An 18948-nucleotide genomic window follows, 5' to 3' on the forward strand; every position below is an offset into this window, starting at 1 on the left:
CCCCTTTACATTTGTGTTTTAAGTGTGCTAATGTGTCTAAGCATTTTAAAGATCACAATGTTTTACTTATAAATGTATCCCAAGATGATTCTTTAACAGAAGGTAATGAGTATAGCCCTCCTTCCTCTCCCCATGTGTCCACACCAGTTACGCCCGAGCACGCGATGCCTAGTACCTCTAGCGCATTGGCCCCTATTACATTACAACAATTAGCAGCAGTCATGGATAATTCCCTTGCGGCATTTTTATCCAAACTGCCAGTTTTCCCTAAAAAGCGTGATAGCTCGGTTTTAAGAACAGAGTATGAACAATCAGAAGCTTTGGAGGATTTATCTGTGGTACCCTCACAACACTCTGAAGTGTCTGTGAGGGATGGGCTGTCCGAGGGAGAAATTTCTGACACTGGAAAAGTTTCTCAGCGGGCAGATTCAGATTCCTTAGCGTTTAAATTTAAGCTGGAACACCTCCGCGTGCTGCTTAAGGAGGTATTAGCTACGCTGAATGATTGCGACCCCATGGTGGTCCCAGAGAAATTGTGTAAAATGGACAAATATCTAGAAGTCCCTGTATACACTGATGCGTTTCCAATCCCTAAGAGGGTGGCAGATATTTTGGATAGGGAGTGGGAGAGACCAGGTGTACCCTTTGTTCCCCCCCCTATCTTTAAGAAAATGTTCCCCATTACTGATCCTAGGCGGGACGCATGGCAGACGGTTCCTAAGGTAGAGGGGGCAGTTTCAACACTAGCCAAGCGCACAACCATACCAATCGAAGACAGTTGTGCGTTCAAAGATCCTATGGATAAAAAATTAGAAGGTTTACTAAAGAAAATATTCGTTCAACAAGGTTTACTTCTCCAGCCTATTGCCTGCATTATTCCGGTAACTACTGCAGCGGCTTTCTGGTTTGAGGCGCTGGAGGAATTGCTCCAGACTGAGACCTCATATGATGAAATTATGGATAGAATTAAGGCTCTAAAGCTGGCTAACAGATGCCGCCTTACAATTAGCTAAGTTAGCGGCGAAAAATTCTGGTTTCGCTATCATGGCGCGCAGAGCGCTTTGGCTTAAATCATGGTCAGCCGATGTGTCGTCTAAGACAAAGCTACTGAATATTCCTTTCAAAGGGAAGACCCTTTTCGGGCCCTAGTTGAAAGAGATTATTTCGGATATCACTGGGGGAAAGGGCCATGCCCTCCCGCAAGACAGGCCTTTTAAGGCTAAAAACAACAATAATTTTCGTTCCTTTCGCAACTTCAGGAGCGGTCCTGCTTCAACCTCTGCGACCGCAAAGCAAGAGGGTAACTCTCCACAGCCCAAGGCAACCTGGAAGCCTTTGCAGGGCTGGAACAAGGGTAAACAGGCCAAGAAGCCTGCAGCTGCTACTAAGACAGCATGAAGGGGACCGGATCTGGTAGGGGGCAGACTCTCTCTCTTTGCTCAGGCTTGGGCAAGAGATGTTCCCAATCCCTGGGCATTAGAGATAGTTGCTCAGGGATATATTCTAGAATTCAAGGACTCTCCGCCAAGGGGAAGGTTCCACATTTCTCGTCTGTCTTCAGACACGACAAAGAAAGAGGTGTTCTTACGCTGTGTAGAAGATCTACTCAAGATGGGAGTGATATGTCCAATCCCAACTACAGAACAAGGACTGGGATTTTACTCAAACCCGTTTGTGGTTCCCAAAAAGGAAGGAATTTTCAGACCAATTCTGGATCTAAAAATTCTAAACAAATTCCTCAGAGTTCCATCCTTCAAGATGGAGACCATTCGGACAATCTTACCAATGATCCAGGAAGGTCAATATATGACTACCGTGGATTTAAAGGATGCGTACCTTCATATTCCTATCCACAAAGATCACCATCAGTTCCTAAGGTTCGCTTTTCTGGACAAGCATTACCAGTTTGTGGCCCTTCCCTTCAGGTTTGCCACCGCTCCATGAATTTTCACAAAGGTTCTAGGGTCCCTTCTGGCGGTCCTAAGACCACGGGACATTGCAGTAGCACCCTATCTGGACAACATCTTAATACAGGCGTCGTCTTTTCTCAGAGCCAAGGCTCATACGGAAATTGTTCTGGCCTTTCTAAGGTCTCACGGGTGGAAAGTGAACACAGAAAAAAGTTCTCTGTCCCCACTCACAAGGGTTCCCTTCCTGGGGACATTAATAGACTCGGTAGAAATGAAAATATTTCTGACGGAGGTCAGGAGGTTAAAGCTTCTCAGCACTTGCTGAGCTCTTCATTCCATTCCTCGGCCATCTGTAGCTCAGTGCATGGAGGTAATCGGATTAATGGTAGCAGCAATGGACGTAGTTCCTTTTGCTCGAATTCATCTCAGGCCACTGCAATTGTGCATGCTCAAACAGTGGAATAGAGATTATGCAGATTTGTCTCCACAAATACAACTGGACCAGAACACCAGAGATTCTCTTCTCTGGTGGTTGTCTCAGGATCACCTGTCTCAGGGAATGTGCTTCCGCAGACCAGAGTGGATCATTGTAACGACCGACGCCAGTCTGATAGGCTGGGGCGCGGTCTGGGGCTCCCTGAAAGCTCAGGGCCTATGGTCTCGGGAAGAGTCTCTTCTCCCGATAAACATTTTGGAACTGAGAGTGATATTAAATACGCTCCAGGCATGGCCTCAGCTAGCGGCGGCCAAGTTCATCAGATTTCAGTTGGACAACATCACGACTGTAACATACATCAATCATCAGGGAGGAACAAAGAGTTCCTTAGCGATGAAGGAAGTAACCAAGATAATCAGGTGGGCGGAGGATCACTCTTGTCACCTATCTGCAATTCACATCCCAGGAGTAGACAACTGGGAAGCGGATATCCTAAGTCATCAGACTTTTCACCCGGGGGAGTGGGAACTCCACCCGGAGGTATTTGCTCAGCTGATTCAGCTTTGGGGCATTCCGGAGTTGGATCTGATGGCGTCCCGTCAGAACACCAAACTTCCGCTTTACGGCTCCAGGTCCAGGGATCCCAAGGCGGCATTGATAGATGCTCTAGTAGTGCCTTGGTCCTTCAATCTGGCCTATGTCTTTCCACCGTTTCCCCTTCTCCCTCGGCTGGTAGCCAGAATCAAACAGGAGAAGGCCTCGGTAATTCTGATAGCGCCTGCGTGACCACGCAGGACTTGGTATGCAGATCTAGTGGACATGTCAGCTGTTCCACCAAGGACACTGCCAATGAGGCAGGATCTTCTAATACAGGGTCCATTCAAGCATCCAAATCTAGCTTCTCTGAAGCTGACTGCCTGGAGATTGAACGCTTAATTCTATCCAAGCGTGGGTTCTCTGAATCAGTCATAGATACTCTGATCCAAGCTAGAAAACCTGTCACCAGGAAAATTTACCATAAGATATAGCGGAAATATCTTTGTTGGTGTGAATCCAAGGGTTACTCGTGGAGTAAGATTAGGATTCCAAGGATTTTGTCTTTTCTCCAAGAAGGATTGGAGAAAGGTTTATCAGCTAGTTCCTTAAAGGGGCAGATATCAGCTCTGTCTATCCTTTTACACAAGCGTCTGGCAGGAGTGCCAGATGTTCAAGAGTTTGCACAGTCAGAATCAAGCCTGTCTATAAATCAGTGGCTCCTCCATGGAGTCTAAATTTAGTTCTTTCAGTTCTTCGAGGGGTTCGATATTAAGTTATTATCTTGGAAAGTTTTGTTTTTGGTAGCTATATCTTCTGCTCGAAGAGTTTCAGAATTGTCTGCTTTGCAGTGTAATTCACCCTATCTGGTGTTCCATGCAGATAAGGTAGTTTTACGTACTAAACCTGGTTTTCTTTCTAAGGTTGTTTCTAATAAGAACATTAACCAGGAAATCATTGTTCCTTCTCTGTGTCCTAATCCAACTTCTAAGAAGGAACGGCTTTTACACAATCTTGATGTGGTTCGTGCTTTGAAATTCTATTTACAAGCAACTAAGGATTTCAGACAAACATCATCCTTGTTTGTTGTCTATTCTGGTAAGAGGAGAGGTCAAAAAGCGACGGATACCTCTCTTTCCTTCTGGTTGAAAAGCATCATCCGATTGGCTTATGAGACTGCTGGACAGCAGCCTCCTGAACGAATTACAGCTCATTCCACCAGAGCTGTGGCTTCCCCTTGGGCCTTCAAGAACGAGGCTTCTGTTGAACAGATTTGTAAGGCAGCGACTTGGTCTTCACTGCATACTTTTGCCAAATTTTACAAATTCGATACTTTTGCTTCTTCGGAGGCTATTTTTGGGAGAAAGGTTTTGCAAGCAGTGGTGCCTTCCGTTTAGGTTACCTGTCTTGTTCCCTCCCTTCATCCGTGTCCTAAAGCTTTGGTATTGGTATCCCACAAGTAAGGATGAATCCGTGGACTGGATACACCTTGCAAGAGAAAACAGAATTTATGCTTACCTGATAAATTACTTTCTCTTGCGGCGTATCCAGTCCACGGCCCGCCCTGGCAATTAAGTCAGGTTAAAATTTTATTATTAAACTACAGTCACCACTGCACCCTATGGTTTCTCCTTTTTCTCCTAACCGTCGGTCAATTGACTGGGGGGGCAGAGCCAGAGGGGGAGCTATATGGAAAGCTTTGCTGTGTGCTCTCTTTGCCACTTCCTGTAGGGAATGAGAATATCCCACAAGTAAGGATGAATCCGTGGACTGGATACACCGCAAGAGAAAGTAATTTATCAGGTAAGCATAAATTCTGTTTTCTTTCATGTAATTAGCAAGAGTCCATGAGCTAGTGACGTATGGGATATACATTCCTACCAGGAGGGGCAAAGTTTCCCAAACTTTAAAATGCCTATAAATACACCCCTCACCACACCCACAATTCAGTTTTACAAACTTTGCCTCCGATGGAGGTGGTGAAGTAAGTTTGTGCTAGATTCTACGTTGATATGCGCTCCGCAGCAAGTTGGAGCCCGGTTTTCCTCTCAGCGTGCAGTGAATGTCAGAGGGATGTGAGGAGAGTATTGCCTATTTGAATGCAGTGATCTCCTTCTACGGGGTCTATTTCATAGGTTCTCTGTTATCGGTCGTAGAGATTCATCTCTTACCTCCCTTTTCAGATCGACGATATACTCTTATATATACCATTACCTCTGCTGATTCTCGTTTCAGTACTGGTTTGGCTTTCTACAAACATGTAGATGAGTGTCCTGGGGTAAGTAAATCTTATTTTCTGTGACACTCTAAGCTATGGTTGGGCACTTTGTTTATAAAGTTCTAAATATATGTATTCAAACATTTATTTGCCTTGACTCAGAATGTTCAACTTTCCTTATTTTTCAGACAGTCAGTTTCATATTTGGGATAATGCATTTGAATTATTCATTTTTTCTTACCTTCAAAAATTTGACTCTTTTTTTCCTGTGGGCTGTTATGCTCGCGGGGGCTGAAAATGCTTCATTTTATTGCGTCATTCTTGGCGCGGACTTTTTTGGCGCAAAAATTCTTTTCTACTGCTGGAGCTACCAAGCTAAGTGTATCTGCTATAATTTTTGGTATCTGTTTCTCCAGCTGTTGTTTGTATTGCATGTCATGACAAACTTATTAATGCAGATAAAATTTCCTTTAGTACTGTTACATTACCTGTTGCTGTTCCGTCATCATCTAATTTTCAGAGTGTTCCTGATAAACATAAGAGATTTTATTTTTTAAATCCATTAAGAAGGCTATGTCTGTTATTTCTCCTTCTAATTTACATAAAAGTCTTTTAAAACTTCTCTTTTTTCAGATGAATTTTTAAATGAACATCATCATTCTGATACTGATAATGGTTCTTCTGGTTCAGAGGTTTCTGTCTCAGAGGTTGATGCTGATAAATCTTTGTATTTGTTCAAGATGGAATTTATTCGTTCTTTATTTAAAGAAGTATTAATTGCATTAGAAATAGAGGATTCTGGTCCTCTTGATTCTAAATCTAAACGTTTAAATAAGGTTTTTAAATCTCCTGTAGTTATTCCAGAAGTGTTTAATCTCCCTGATGCTATTTCTGAAGTAATTTCCAGGGAATGGAATAATTTGGGTAATTCTTTTACTCCTTCTAAACGTTTAAGCAATTATATCCTGTGCCATCTGACAGATTAGAGTTTTTTTGGGACAAAATCCCTAAGGTTATGGGGCTGTCTCTACTCCTGCTAAATGTGCTACTATTCCTACGGCAGATAGTAATTCACTTAAGGATCCTTTAGATAGGAAAATTGAATCCTTTCTAAGAAAAGCTTACTTAAATTCAGGTAATCTTCTTAGACTTGCTATATTTTTAGCGTATGTTGCTGCAGCTTCAACTTTTTGGTTAGAAGCTTTAGCGCAACAAGTAACAGATCATAATTTTATAGCATTATTATTATTCTATAACATGCTAATAATTTTATTGGTGATACCATCTTTTGATATCATTAGAGTTGATGTCAGGTATATGTCTCTAGCTATTTTAGCTAGAAAAGCTTTATGGATTAAACTTGGAATACTGATATGTCTTCTAAGTCAACTTTGCTTTCCCTTTCTTTCCAGGGTAATAATTTATTATTTCAACTGTTTCTGGAAGGAAGGGAACTTTTTTACCAAAGGATAAAAAATCTAAGGTAAATTTAGGTCTAATAATCATTTCGTTCCTTTCCTCACAATAAGGAACAAAAGCCTGATCCTTCATTCTCAGGAGCGGTATCAGTTTGGAAACTATTTCCAGTTTGGAATATATCCAAGCCTTTTAGAAAACCTATAGCCAGCTCCTAAGTACCCATGAAGGTGCGGACCTTATTCCAGCTCAGCTGGTATGGGGCAGATTACGTTTTCTTCAAAGAATTTTTGATCAATTCCGTTCTCAATTTCTGGTTTCAGAACATTGTTTCAGAAAGGTACAGAATTGGCTTCAGTTAAAGCCTCCTGCTAAGAGATTTTTTTTCTTTCCCGTGTCCCAGTTAACACAGCAAAGGCTCAGCATTTCTGAAATGTGTTTCAGATCTAGAGTTGGCTGGAGTAATTATGCCAGTTCCAGTTCTGGAACAGGGGCTGGGGTTTTATTTTATCTCTTCATTGTACCAAAGAAGGTCAATTCCTTCAGACCAGTTCCGGATCTATCAATATTGAATCGTTATGTAAGGATACCAACATTCAAGATGGTTACTGTAGGACTGTCCTGCCTTTTGTTTAGCAAGGGCATTATATGTCTACAATAGATTTACAGGATGTGTATCTACATATTCCGATTCATCCAGATCACTTTTTGTGTCTGAGATTCTCTTTTTAGACAAGCATTACCAGTTTTGTGGCTCTACCGTTTGGCCTAGCCTCAGTTCCAAGAATTTTTTTCAAAGGTTCTCGGTGCCCTTCTGTCTGTAATCAGAGAACAGGGTTTTTTGGTATTTCCTTATTGGACAATATCTGGGTACTTGCTCAGTCTTCTCATTTTCGAAGAATCTCATACGAATCGACTTGTGTTGTTTCTTCAAGTTCATGGTTGGAGGATCAATTTACCAATCAGTTCATTGATTCCTCAGACAAGTGTAACCTTTTTAGGTTTCTAGAATAGATTCAGTGTCTATGACTCTGTCCTTGTCAGACAAGAGAAGTTTAACATTGATATCAGCTTGTCAAAACCTTCAGTCACAATCATTCCCTTTGGTAGCCTTATGCATGGAAATTTTAGGTCTTAGGACTGCCGCATCAGATGCGATCTCCTTTGCTCGTTTTCACATGCGACCTCTTCAGCTCTGTATGCTGAACCAATGGTGCAGGGATTACTCAAAGATATCTCAATTAATATCTTTAAACCGATTATACGACACTCTCTGACATGGTGGGCAGATCACCATCGTTTAGTTCAGGGGGCTTTTTTGTTCTTCCGACCTGGACTATAATCTCAACAGATGCAAGTCTTACAGGTTGGGGAGCTGTGTGGGGGTATCTGACGGCACAAGGGGTTTGGGAATCTCAGGAGGTGAGATTTGCGATCAATATTTTGGAACTCCGTGCAATTTCAGAGCTCTTCAGTCTTGGCCTCTTCTGAAGAGAGAGTTGTTCATTTGTTTTCAGATAGACAATGTCACAACTGTGGCATACATCAATCATCAAGGAGGGACTCACAGTCCTCTGGCTATGAAAGAAGTATCTCGAATTTTGGTTTGGGCGGAATCCAGCTCCTGTCTAATCTCTGCGGTTCATATCCCAGGTATGGACAATTGGAAAGCGGATTATCTCAGTCGCCAAACGTTGCACCTGGGCGAATGGTCTTCACCCAGAGGTATTTCCTCAGATTGTTCAAATGTGGGAACTCTCAGAAATAGATCTGATGGCTTCTCATCTAAACAAAAAACTTCCCTGGTATCTGTCCGGATCCAGGGATCCTCGGGCGGAGGCAGTGGATGCATTATCTCTTCTTTACAAGTGTCATCCTGCCTATATCTTTCCGCCTCTAGTTCTTCTTCCAAGGGTATTCTCTAATATTCTAAAGGAATGCTCTTTTGTCCTGCTGGTAGCTCCAGCATGGCCTCACAGGTTTTGGTATGCGGATCTTGTCCGGATGGCCTCTTGCCAGCTGTGGACTCTTCCGTTAAGACCAGTCTTTCTGTCTCAAGGTTCTTTTTTCCATCAGGATCTCAAAACCTTCATTTTAAGGTGTGGAGTTTGAACGCTTGATTCTTGGTCAAAGAGGTTTCTCTGACTCTGTGATTGATACTATGTGACAGGCTCGTAAATCTGTATCTAGAGAGATATATTATAGAGTCTGGAAGACTTATATTTTTTAAGGATGGTTTAGATAAAGGTTTGTCCGCAAGTTTCTTGAAAGACAAATCTCTGCTCTTTCTGTTCTTTTTCACAGAAGGATTGCTAATCTTCCTGATATTCATTGTTTTGTACAAGCTTTGGTTCGTATAAAACCTGTCATTAAGTCAATTTCTCCTCTTTGGAGTTTGAATTTGGTTCTGGGGGCTCTTCAAGCTTCTCCTTTTGAACCCATGCATTCTTTGGTCGTTATATTACTTTCTTGGAAAGTTTTGTTTCTTTTGGCCATCTCTTCTGCCAGAAGAGTCTCTGAATTATCTACTCTTTTTTGTGAGTCTCCTTTTCTGATTTTGCATCAGGATAAGGCGGTGCTGCGAACTTCTTTTGAATTTTTTACCTAAGGTTGTGAATTCTAACAACATTAGTAGAGAAATCGTGGTTCCTTCATTATGTCCTAATCCTATGAATTCTAAGGAGAAATCATTGCATTCTTTGGATGCTGTTAGAGCTTTGTAATATTATGTTGAAGCTACTAAGTCTTTCCGAAAGACTTCTAGTCTATTTGTCATCTTTTCCGGTTCTAGAAAGACCAGAAAGCTTCTGCCATTTCTTTGGCATCTTGGTTGAATTCTTTATTTCATCATGCCTATGTTGAGTCGGGTAACACTCCGCCTCAAAGGATTACAGCTCATTCTACTAGGTCAGTTTCTACTTCCTGGGCGTTTAAGAATGAAGCTTCGGTTGATCAGATTTGCAAAACAGCAACTTGGTCCTCTTTGCATACTTTTACTAAATTCTACCATTTTGATGTGTTTTCTTCTTCTGAAGCAGTTTTTGGTAGAAACGTACTTCAGGCAGTGGTTTCAGTTTGACTCTTCTGCTTATGTTTTTTCATTAAAATTTTATTCTGGGTGTGGATTATTTTTAGCAGGAATTGGCTGTCTTTATTTTATCCCTCCCTCTCTAGTGACTCTTGTGTGGAAAGATCCACATCTTGGGTAATCATTATCCCATACGTCACTAGCTCATGGACTCTTGTTAATTACATGAAAGAAAACATAATTTATGTAAGAACTTACCTGATAAATTCATTTCTTTCATATTAGCAAGAGTCCATGAGGCCCGCCCTTTTTTGTGGTGGTTTTGATTTTTTTGTATAAAGCACAATTATTCCAATTCCTTATTTTATATGCTTTCGCACTTTTTTCTTATCACCCCACTTCTTGGCTATTCGTTAAACTGAATTGTGGGTGTGGTGAGGGGTGTATTTATAGGCATTTTAAGGTTTGGGAAACTTTGCCCCTCCTGGTAGGAATGTATATCCCATACGTCACTAGCTCATGGACTCTTGCTAATATGAAAGAAATTAATTTATCAGGTAAGTTCTTACATAAATTATGTTTTTTTGAAATTTTGATAATTTTGTTTTTTATTTTATGTAATATTAGATTTTTTTATTTTATGTAATTGTAGCTTAAAGGGACAGTCTACACCAGAATTTAAATTTTGACTAGACTGTCCCTTTAATTTATACTTAGTTTTTTTTTATTTTTAAACTAGTGTTTAGATTTTTTTATTTTAATAGTTACTTTAGTATTTGTAATTTAGGCAATTTGGGTTCATTTAGGGGGTTTTAGGTTAGGGGGCTTAGTAATTTAATTAGCGTTGTGGGCTTTGGCGGTTTAGGGGTTAATACTTTAATAGGTAGTTTGCATTGTGGGTTAATGGCAGATTAGGGGTTAATAGTTTTATTAGGTAGTTTGCATTGTTAGGGTTGGCGGATTTAGGGGTTAATACTTAATAGGTTTATTGCGGTGTGGGTTTGATAGAGGATTTAGGGGTTAATAGTTTAAATAGGCATGTTGCGTTGTGGGGGGGGTTGTCGGTTTAAAGGTTAATAATTTTTTTAGTTCCAATGTGGGTTTGATGGCGGATATAGGGGTTTTACGTGTCAGGCTTATTTTTGGGAGCCGTGTTAGACTTTTTTTTTTTTACTTTTCTTAGGCGCCGGCAGTTTCTAAAGTGCCGTAAGTCACTGGCTCATTTCTGGACATCGCTAGTTTATCTGACTTACGGCACTTTATGAACTGCCGGCGCCGTATATGTAATAGCCCGATATGACTGCATTTGGCAGAGAAATGGTGGCATGAAATATACCAAAATGGGCTTAGATCATTACCTTGTGTTGTCTACTTAAAAGAAATATAAAGTTTTGATAGGTAAATAAAAAAAGACTCTTATTTATTTCTGTTTAAATGAAGCGATAGCAAAAATGCTAAAAATTCCCTGGTAGTTTGAACAAGTTTTTCTTTAATATTCTCGGTACTGAAGGGGTTTAATGAATCTAGACCATCTATTGATATATACATCTAAAATGGTGTATGTAACCATTTTGGAGTTTATTGCACATGTGCAAGATAATTCAATTATACCAAATCAACTTTGAATACTGTCAAACATGTCCAAAAGTCCAGTTTTCAACTTTATCAACACCATTTGTGTGTTTTAATTCAATGTGCTTATTTGGTTGCATTGTGTGGGCAATTTGCCCGTTGTCTGCTAGGATCTGATTTGAACGTTTCCCTTTGTGAGAACCAAACATGCTGTAATACTAAGAGCTGAGCTGGGTTACATCTCTGTAAAGTGTTTGTGTGTGTACCAGCCCTTAAAGGGACATTGAACACTAAATACATTTTATGCAGCTTCCTCTTATTATGGGTGCCACCATTTTGGTTATACTGTAGGTATCTAAATGAGTTGCTGCACATGTGCAAACACCTTAGCGCTGTAATACAGCGAAAGCTAGATTTCAGCACGGTGGCACCTATGACTAGAGGAAGGAAGGGTATTTACAGTTAGTAATTGTGCTTCACTATGTTGGCTATTTTTTTGAGGATCATTTATATACAAGTTGACAAAAAGGGAACAAACTGAACATTATTTCCTCTGTTTCATACCCAGAATTTCAGATATCATTTTGTGCAGTATTTGAACACATTTTCTTTGCAGTATTTTTCTCTCTATTTATCTTCTGTGTTAACGCTAGTTCTTTAAAATATTTAATACTTTTGGGTAATAAAGTTTTTAATTGTTTGATTTTAATTATAGAAACAAGGAAAACTGCTTTTGGAATTGTGTACACCATGAAGAAGCCACAATCTGAAGATGGAGGTGAACCAGTTTGCAAAAAAGCCAAAAAGGAATAATCAGAGCCTGGTTTTTTTTTTTTTTTTGTGTGTGTGTGTGATTTTTTTTTTGATTTTTTTTGGGGGGGGGGGGAGTTATTGTAAATATATCTGTATTCTTTTTCTTAAAGACTTGCTGAATTATTTTCTTCTTTTTCAAAAACGGATATTCCTTCCTAGATAAATAAACGTTTTATGTTCTTATGCTTGTTAGCGTTTCCTTTTTTACCAATACTGCTTTGTCAGTGAGCTGGTCCTATCCCACCAGGGCCATCATCAGGGGGGAAAGGGGGACCTCCAGTCAGAGGCCCGGTGGGCCAGTGGGGCCTAAGTCCTGACGGGGTGCTGGCATCCTGTTTTTTGGCCTTCATGGGCCCCCCTCTGACTGCTCCTGCTACCCACACCAGAAATTTAGTCTGTGTGGGTGGCATAATATGTGCAAGGCAGGGTGTATGTGAATGGCATGATGTGCATGTGTGGGATGATGTGTGTGTCATTGTTTGGGTGTGTGGCATGGTATAGGGGCCCCAACCACAGGTTTAGTTTCTAGTGGCGGCCCTGTATCCCACATACTAGTTGTGCACTTCCTGTATATTTCAAAATAAACAGCTTCAAATAGAATTTTTTTGAGATTAATAGCTTTTTTTTAAAATAGTTCTTACTCCACAAAAGGATCAGACTCTTATTTAAAGGGACATGAAACCCAAAATGTTTTTCATGATTCAGATAGAGCATGCAATTTCTAAACAACTTTCCAATTTAATTTTGTTATCAATTTTGCTTCATTCTCTTGGTATCCTTTATTGGCGGAGCAGCATTGCACTACTGGGAGTTAGCTGAACACATTGGTAAGCCACTGACAAGAGGCATATGTGCAGCCACCAACCAGCAGCTAGTTCCCAGCTTCTGAGCCTACCTGTGTATGCTTTTCAACAAAGGATAGCAAAGAAACAAAGAAAGTTATATTTTAAAAAAAACAAGTAACTTGGAAAGTTGTTTAAAATGTTATGTTCTATCTGAATTGTGAAAAAATGTTGGTTTCATGTTCCTTTTAAGATCTATTAAAATGTTCTTTTCTTTATGCAAGTCATGATAGAAACATATCAATTTGTTTGTGTATCATTGCCTTTAAATTACAATGAAACCTAGATTTTGACGTCAGAAAAGAACCATTGGCTCTTAATTTCTTTGTAGCATAACCTTCCGCTTGTAATTTTGCACTTTATACATGATTACACATAGTCATAACCCTTAAAGACAATATTGCAGTTAAAATTTGCATTGCGCAGTCGCCTTCGTGAAATAAAACATTTGCAAATTTTCATGAAACTTTGGCAAATTGTAGAGGTCTACAGTGAGCATTAGTATGTGCAATTTGAAAGCCATACATTGCATAGCTTGGCGGCCATTTTGTTTCATAAGCGCCATTTTTAAAAACTATAAAAATCTTCTTCTCCGAAACCGCTTATAGGACAGACTTGAAATTTTGTTTATAAAGTTATCTTATGACTAACATTCAGATTTGTTCAAGAGAAGTTGATACGTCATGTGGTTTGGCAGCCATTTTGAATTGTTCAAAATTGCTTAACGATATATTAAATTAATAATAAAACAAAAACCGTTTTACAAAAATGCTTTGTTTTTGCCATGTTTATTGACATCTATGGTGAGAACTATTGATAATATGGAGGCTGTATAGCATATGATTAGGCAGCCATTTTGTTTTGCGCTAAAATTTCGAAAATCTATTTTCTCTGCAACCGTTTATCTTAGACCTGTGAAACTAGCTAAGTAACCTTATATTGTGACCTAGAATCACAATTGTTCATGTTGAAGGAATTGGTCACAAACAGTGGCAGCCATATTGGTTTACGCGAAAATTTCGAGAATGTGTTTTCTTTGCAACCGCTTATGTTAAAGCTGTGAAATTTGCTATAAACATTATCTTGTGACCTACAGTTACATCTGATCGTGATGAATGTATTGGTCATATGGCGGGGCAGCCATCTTGAAAAATGCAAACATTTCGAAAATGTGTTTTCTTTCCAACTGCTAATGTTAGAATTGTAAAAACTTCTATAAAGCTTTATATTGGGACTTAGCTGCTTGTATGCAATTGCAAAGTTGATGCGCATGGCCACCTCTATCGCTGCTTGCAGCTATATTATTTTTATTGTACCTGAATAGAAAGTGTTATAATAGTCATGATGTACTGTCAGAGTGTGAATTTCTCATCATGAAAATTTTTGATTGCAGACTATTTTGTTCAACAACCACACAGCATTTGTTTTGAACAGGTGCGAGAATATCTTAATAGTTACAATCCTAATAAAAAAAAATGCACATAAAAACTAGCTAAATGGTATTTAACGCCTCAACGCTTACGAGCCATCTACCCCGCCGCCTCATCCAGTTGTTGGAGGAGATGTGGGGAGGAAGGCACTATGACCCACATTTGGTGGTCCTGTCCTACTCTTGTTGATTTCTGGCAACAAGTGGAACAGAACTTAAATCACACTCTAAGCACAAATATTTCCCTTAACCCACGCATCATTCTCCTTAATCACATTCCGTGAATACCATGTGCCTACCGTAAAAAAATATTTCTTATAATGCTAACTTGTGCTAAGAGGCTGATTCCCAGATTATGGAAGACACATAAGACACCAACTATTTCCCGATGGGTCTCAGAAGTAGAGCATACATCTTACTTGAAAAAATGCATTATTGCTACACAGGCAGACAAGACTACATTACTAACATCTTATTTCTATGGGAACAAAGGCTTTATAATATTGTTTGACAGTGTGGTATTTATTGATCTGATAAGATTAGAAACATGTATAATGTATCTTGGAATGTATTAATCTGTTTTGTCTAAGTTCATCAAGCCTAGAGATATATTCACAATTGTAGATATAGCATGAACCTGAAACTTTGTGAGTGAGATAGGATATCCTTTTCCCCTACCCCATGCTACCCCCTACCTGACTATTATCTCTATCTCCCTTCTTAACCCTAGAAAATGATGGGTCACTGTTATAATAGAATGTATAATTGTTAAGAATTGTGCATTTGTTAATTAGAATACATGTTGTACTATTGTCAAATCAACATACCCAATAAAAAATATTCAAAATTAAAAAAAAAAAACTAGCTAAATTTGCCTTTATTAACACAAAATAAATGCAATTTATTGAGATTGGATTAACATTTTTGTTTTTAACCAATGGTTATCTTTTGTGTACAGACATTTTCTGCAGAAACAAACCTGTAAAATACCACTGTTTAAATAAATTGTTCTGACCAATGTCTTGCATTTCGAATTTGTCAAATGTTTTAAGCCTTCTTGCATATATCAGTTGTAGAAGTTACACATTTTTGCATATACTTGTATTTCTAAATATTCCTTAGCATATCTATCTTTAGTTTTATCACATGATCAAAGTGCTTTACCCTTGTGTATTAGCAGTCTATGATTGTACTGCAGGTTTAATATTCAGGAAAACAAAAGCCATAAAAATGAATGACCACTAGGTGGCAATCTATGAACACCAAAAGGGAAGTCATCAGCGGCTTTATGCTGTTTATCCTGCATGTTCAATTGATCTAAATATTACGCAAATATCTATAGATAGTTCTTTGCTAGTGTATAGAGTCTCATCTCAAGTTTTCAGCTATGTGAAATATGATGCAAATAAGCTGCCTGAGCATTCCTCTTCTTAGCATCAGAGACACAAGGTGAATTACAGTAAGAGAAACTCTTGACTAGCGTGATACAATATACCACTCTAACAGAGCTTTAAATGGTAATTTTACATCAAAACATTAAGTGTCAGTTTCGCTTCTTATATACAATGATATAGAAAGTCATTTAAGTTTTGTCATTTGTTTACATATAAATATATACTTATTACAAAATGTACAGAAAATACAATAGAAATGTAAAAAAGGACATCACATAATTCAACTTTCTTATTTGCCATTGCATTACTTCCACTTGTCCGTTCTTATATTCATACTTTTACCCTACTAATGTGTAAAGTTCCTATTTCAGTACAAAGCCTTAAACAGTCCTAAAACCCAATTTGTCTTTCTTTCATGGCTCAAATAGAGCATACCATTAAAAAGCAATTTTCCTATTTGCTTTTATTATCAAATTTACTTTATCTTTGTATCCTTTGTTGAAAAGCATGTTGGCAGTCTCAGGAGCATGCACTATATGACAACAGTTTTGTAAATAAGCTTTTAACATTGTTACACATTGTGCAAACACTGCTGCCATCTAATGCGCTAAAGCATTCTTGCTGTTGCCATAAAGTTCTCCAGACAAGTGAACGCTACATATCTAGGTATTCTCATGAACAAAGAATACCACGATAACAAAGTAAATTTGATTATAGAAGTAAATTGGGAAGTTTTTTTTAACCCTTTCCCGCCGGGACTTGTCTACATCAGAACAAAGTTCTGATGTAAACAAACTAAAATCACATGATCGTTCATGCGATCACGTGATTTCAATGATGGTGTCAGGGTGGAGTTCCTATGACGCTAGGCACTCCCTCCAGCCCGCAATCCCATTTACCAAGCCGCTATGGCTTCAGTACAGCCAAACAGCTAGGACATTCCACGCCGTCCTAACGGCGCTAAAGCCCAGTGCAGTTAGGATGGATGGAACATCCTAAAGGCCGCACAGGGTTAACTGTATCCTCAAATTGATTCCTGAAACAAAAATGTTGGGGTCTCACGTTACTTTTAAGACTCTGTTCCATCAATCCTGTATGGGAGTCATTACCCCTAAACCTTTGCTGCTTGAGACACCTCAATTAAAATCCACTACAATGCATAAGAGCAGAGGGATTATCTTACAGGTTCCCTTTCAATATAGAGTGAAGCTACTTCCCTCTTTTTAGACTTGGTCCAACATAGTCTAACACTAGAAAGTTGTATCACAGTTAATTGAATAACAGCGTCTGTAAATTCATCCATATACCTTGATACATCCATTGTAAACTATTTTGTTTACATCTAAAACGTTCCCATTTTCCTTCCTTTATAACGTCTGTAGTATAAGGCACAAGCTTAGTCCTACATTGTTTTCCAGTGAGCTGAGCCCTTGGCAGTAGTTTTAATTTAAATCACATACAGCCAGGAAAATCAAGTCTGGCTTTCTTGTATATTAGTTATATTAATTGCACACCCCTTTAAAGTTCATTTCAGTGTTTCAGTTGCACCAGAAACCAACTTACAAGACCAATATAAATATATACCTAGTCCTTACGCCTTGTTTCAACAATTCATTTTAAGTTAGACGTAGCAATATATCCAACATGAAATTAGTATAAAGCAAAAAAATGCTACAAAGTTTTACAGATATTCAATAAATAAATACAAACATATTAGAAAGAAAAAACCCATAAATAAGTGCAATAAGTTAAGTCATTTTAAATACATTATATGGAATAGTCAAAATAAATATTAAATAAAAAGCGGAAATGCCTCTGTTTTCAGTTGCTTTGGGTTTAAGATCAAACTGGTTCTTCATTCAAAATTTGGCTATGTGAGAGCTCTTATACGAGTTGTTTTGAAGACTGCTGAATATCTCCTTAACTCCATTTTGCCACTGCATTACAAGTTCCATTGGCGTCTTTCCTGCCTGTTAATAAAAAATAAAATATATTAGGTGAGAGATTCTGGATATTTTAAAATATATTGCAATTTTATTAACATAAATTCAGTGCTGAAAGAAACGCACTTTATTTCTTGTCCCTGTTAAAAGTAGCATTAAAGGGACAGTCTAGTATAAATTAAACTTTCATTATTAAGATAGGACTTTTAATTTTAATCAACTTTCCAATTTACTTTTATCATCAAATTTGCTTTTTTCTCTTGGTATTCTTAGTTTAAACTAAACATAGGTAGGCTCATATGCTAATTTCTAAGCCTTTGAGGGCTGCCTCTTATCACATGCTTTTTAAATCTCTTTTCAACACAAAGAGACAGAAAGTACACGTGGGCCATATAGATAACACTGTGTTCAGGCACAGGGGGTTATTTAAGATTTAGCACAAAACAATGCTAAATTTAAGACAATAGATAATAAACAGTCACAGTCATGTGATCAGGGGGCTGGAAGAAGGTTCCTAGATACAAGGTAATCACAGAGGTAAAAAGTACATTAATATAACTGTGTTGGTTATGCAAAACTGGGGAATGGGTAATGAAGGGATTAGCTATCTTTTAAAACAATAACAATTCTATGGTAGACTGTCCCTTTAAACTAAAACTTTTCCTTGTATGCCCTGGAAGCATCAACTAATCATGTAAATTCGTACTGCAAACAAAGTTGAAGCTGTATAAAATGATTTGAAGAAAACATTTGTGCACAGCTGATACCTAGCTGGTAAGGAAACCTTAACCTACCACAGCTCAATTGGAAAAGGACATCAGCATGTAAACAAAAAAGTAGTGACATGTAGAACTGAAACTTTAAAATTAAAAAACAAGCATCTTTTAAATTAGTTTTTACATGCAAAAAACATACTTTAATAATATCCCTTTAGCCAATAGCTGAGAGAGTTTTCCCTATCAGCTGTTGAGTAATAGCTACTTAGGTATCAGTTGTGCCTAACATGTTTTTCTGTAACGTTAATTTTTAATTGGCTACTTTTCTAAATTGTTTTTATGCAAACAATTGGTGCCCGTTTCTGTAGGATATTTTTCACTATTATACAGTTCCTGGGTTTGTTTCTCTTTCTGTATGTATTTGTATTATGACCCTGGGGAAAGTCTCCCTAAGTGTTATAAGGGAAAACAAAAGTGGACTCTTTGCCCAATGTACCTAGAGGTTGAGTGCTGCACCTCACTGATGAGGCCAAAATGATCGTCTGGGGTTGGCGTTTCCCTTGTTCAGAGGAGAATTTCCTCAAAATTTGGGGCTGGACTGACCTTGTTAAGCAGGATCAGACTAATATACTTCAGGAAAGTTTTTAAACCACTGCTTCATAAACCCACTCTGCCAAACTGGAGTTGGCTGATGAAA

At 38.6% G+C, this 18948-nt stretch overlaps 2 protein-coding genes across 2 annotated transcripts in view; one reads left to right on the top strand and one right to left on the bottom strand.

The window, feature by feature from the left end:
* RPP30 (ribonuclease P/MRP subunit p30) overlaps positions 1–12110 on the top strand; it is a 110745-nt gene extending 98635 nt beyond the window's left edge. The window contains exon 12 of the mRNA XM_053692321.1: positions 11830–12110. Within this exon, the coding sequence (XP_053548296.1) occupies positions 11830–11927 (98 nt within the window). The 3' untranslated portion in view covers positions 11928–12110. The remainder of the gene's footprint in view (positions 1–11829) is intronic.
* A 2950-nt stretch (positions 12111–15060) lies between these two features.
* Positions 15061–18948, bottom strand: part of ANKRD1 (ankyrin repeat domain 1) — a 29691-nt gene continuing 25803 nt past the window's right edge. Inside the window, exon 9 of the mRNA XM_053692320.1 lies at positions 15061–17562. Coding sequence (XP_053548295.1) covers positions 17452–17562 — 111 coding nt within the window. The 3' untranslated portion in view covers positions 15061–17451. The remainder of the gene's footprint in view (positions 17563–18948) is intronic.

Source organism: Bombina bombina, chromosome 9, assembly GCF_027579735.1.
Source record: "Bombina bombina isolate aBomBom1 chromosome 9, aBomBom1.pri, whole genome shotgun sequence".
Taxonomy (NCBI): Eukaryota; Metazoa; Chordata; class Amphibia; order Anura; family Bombinatoridae; genus Bombina; species Bombina bombina.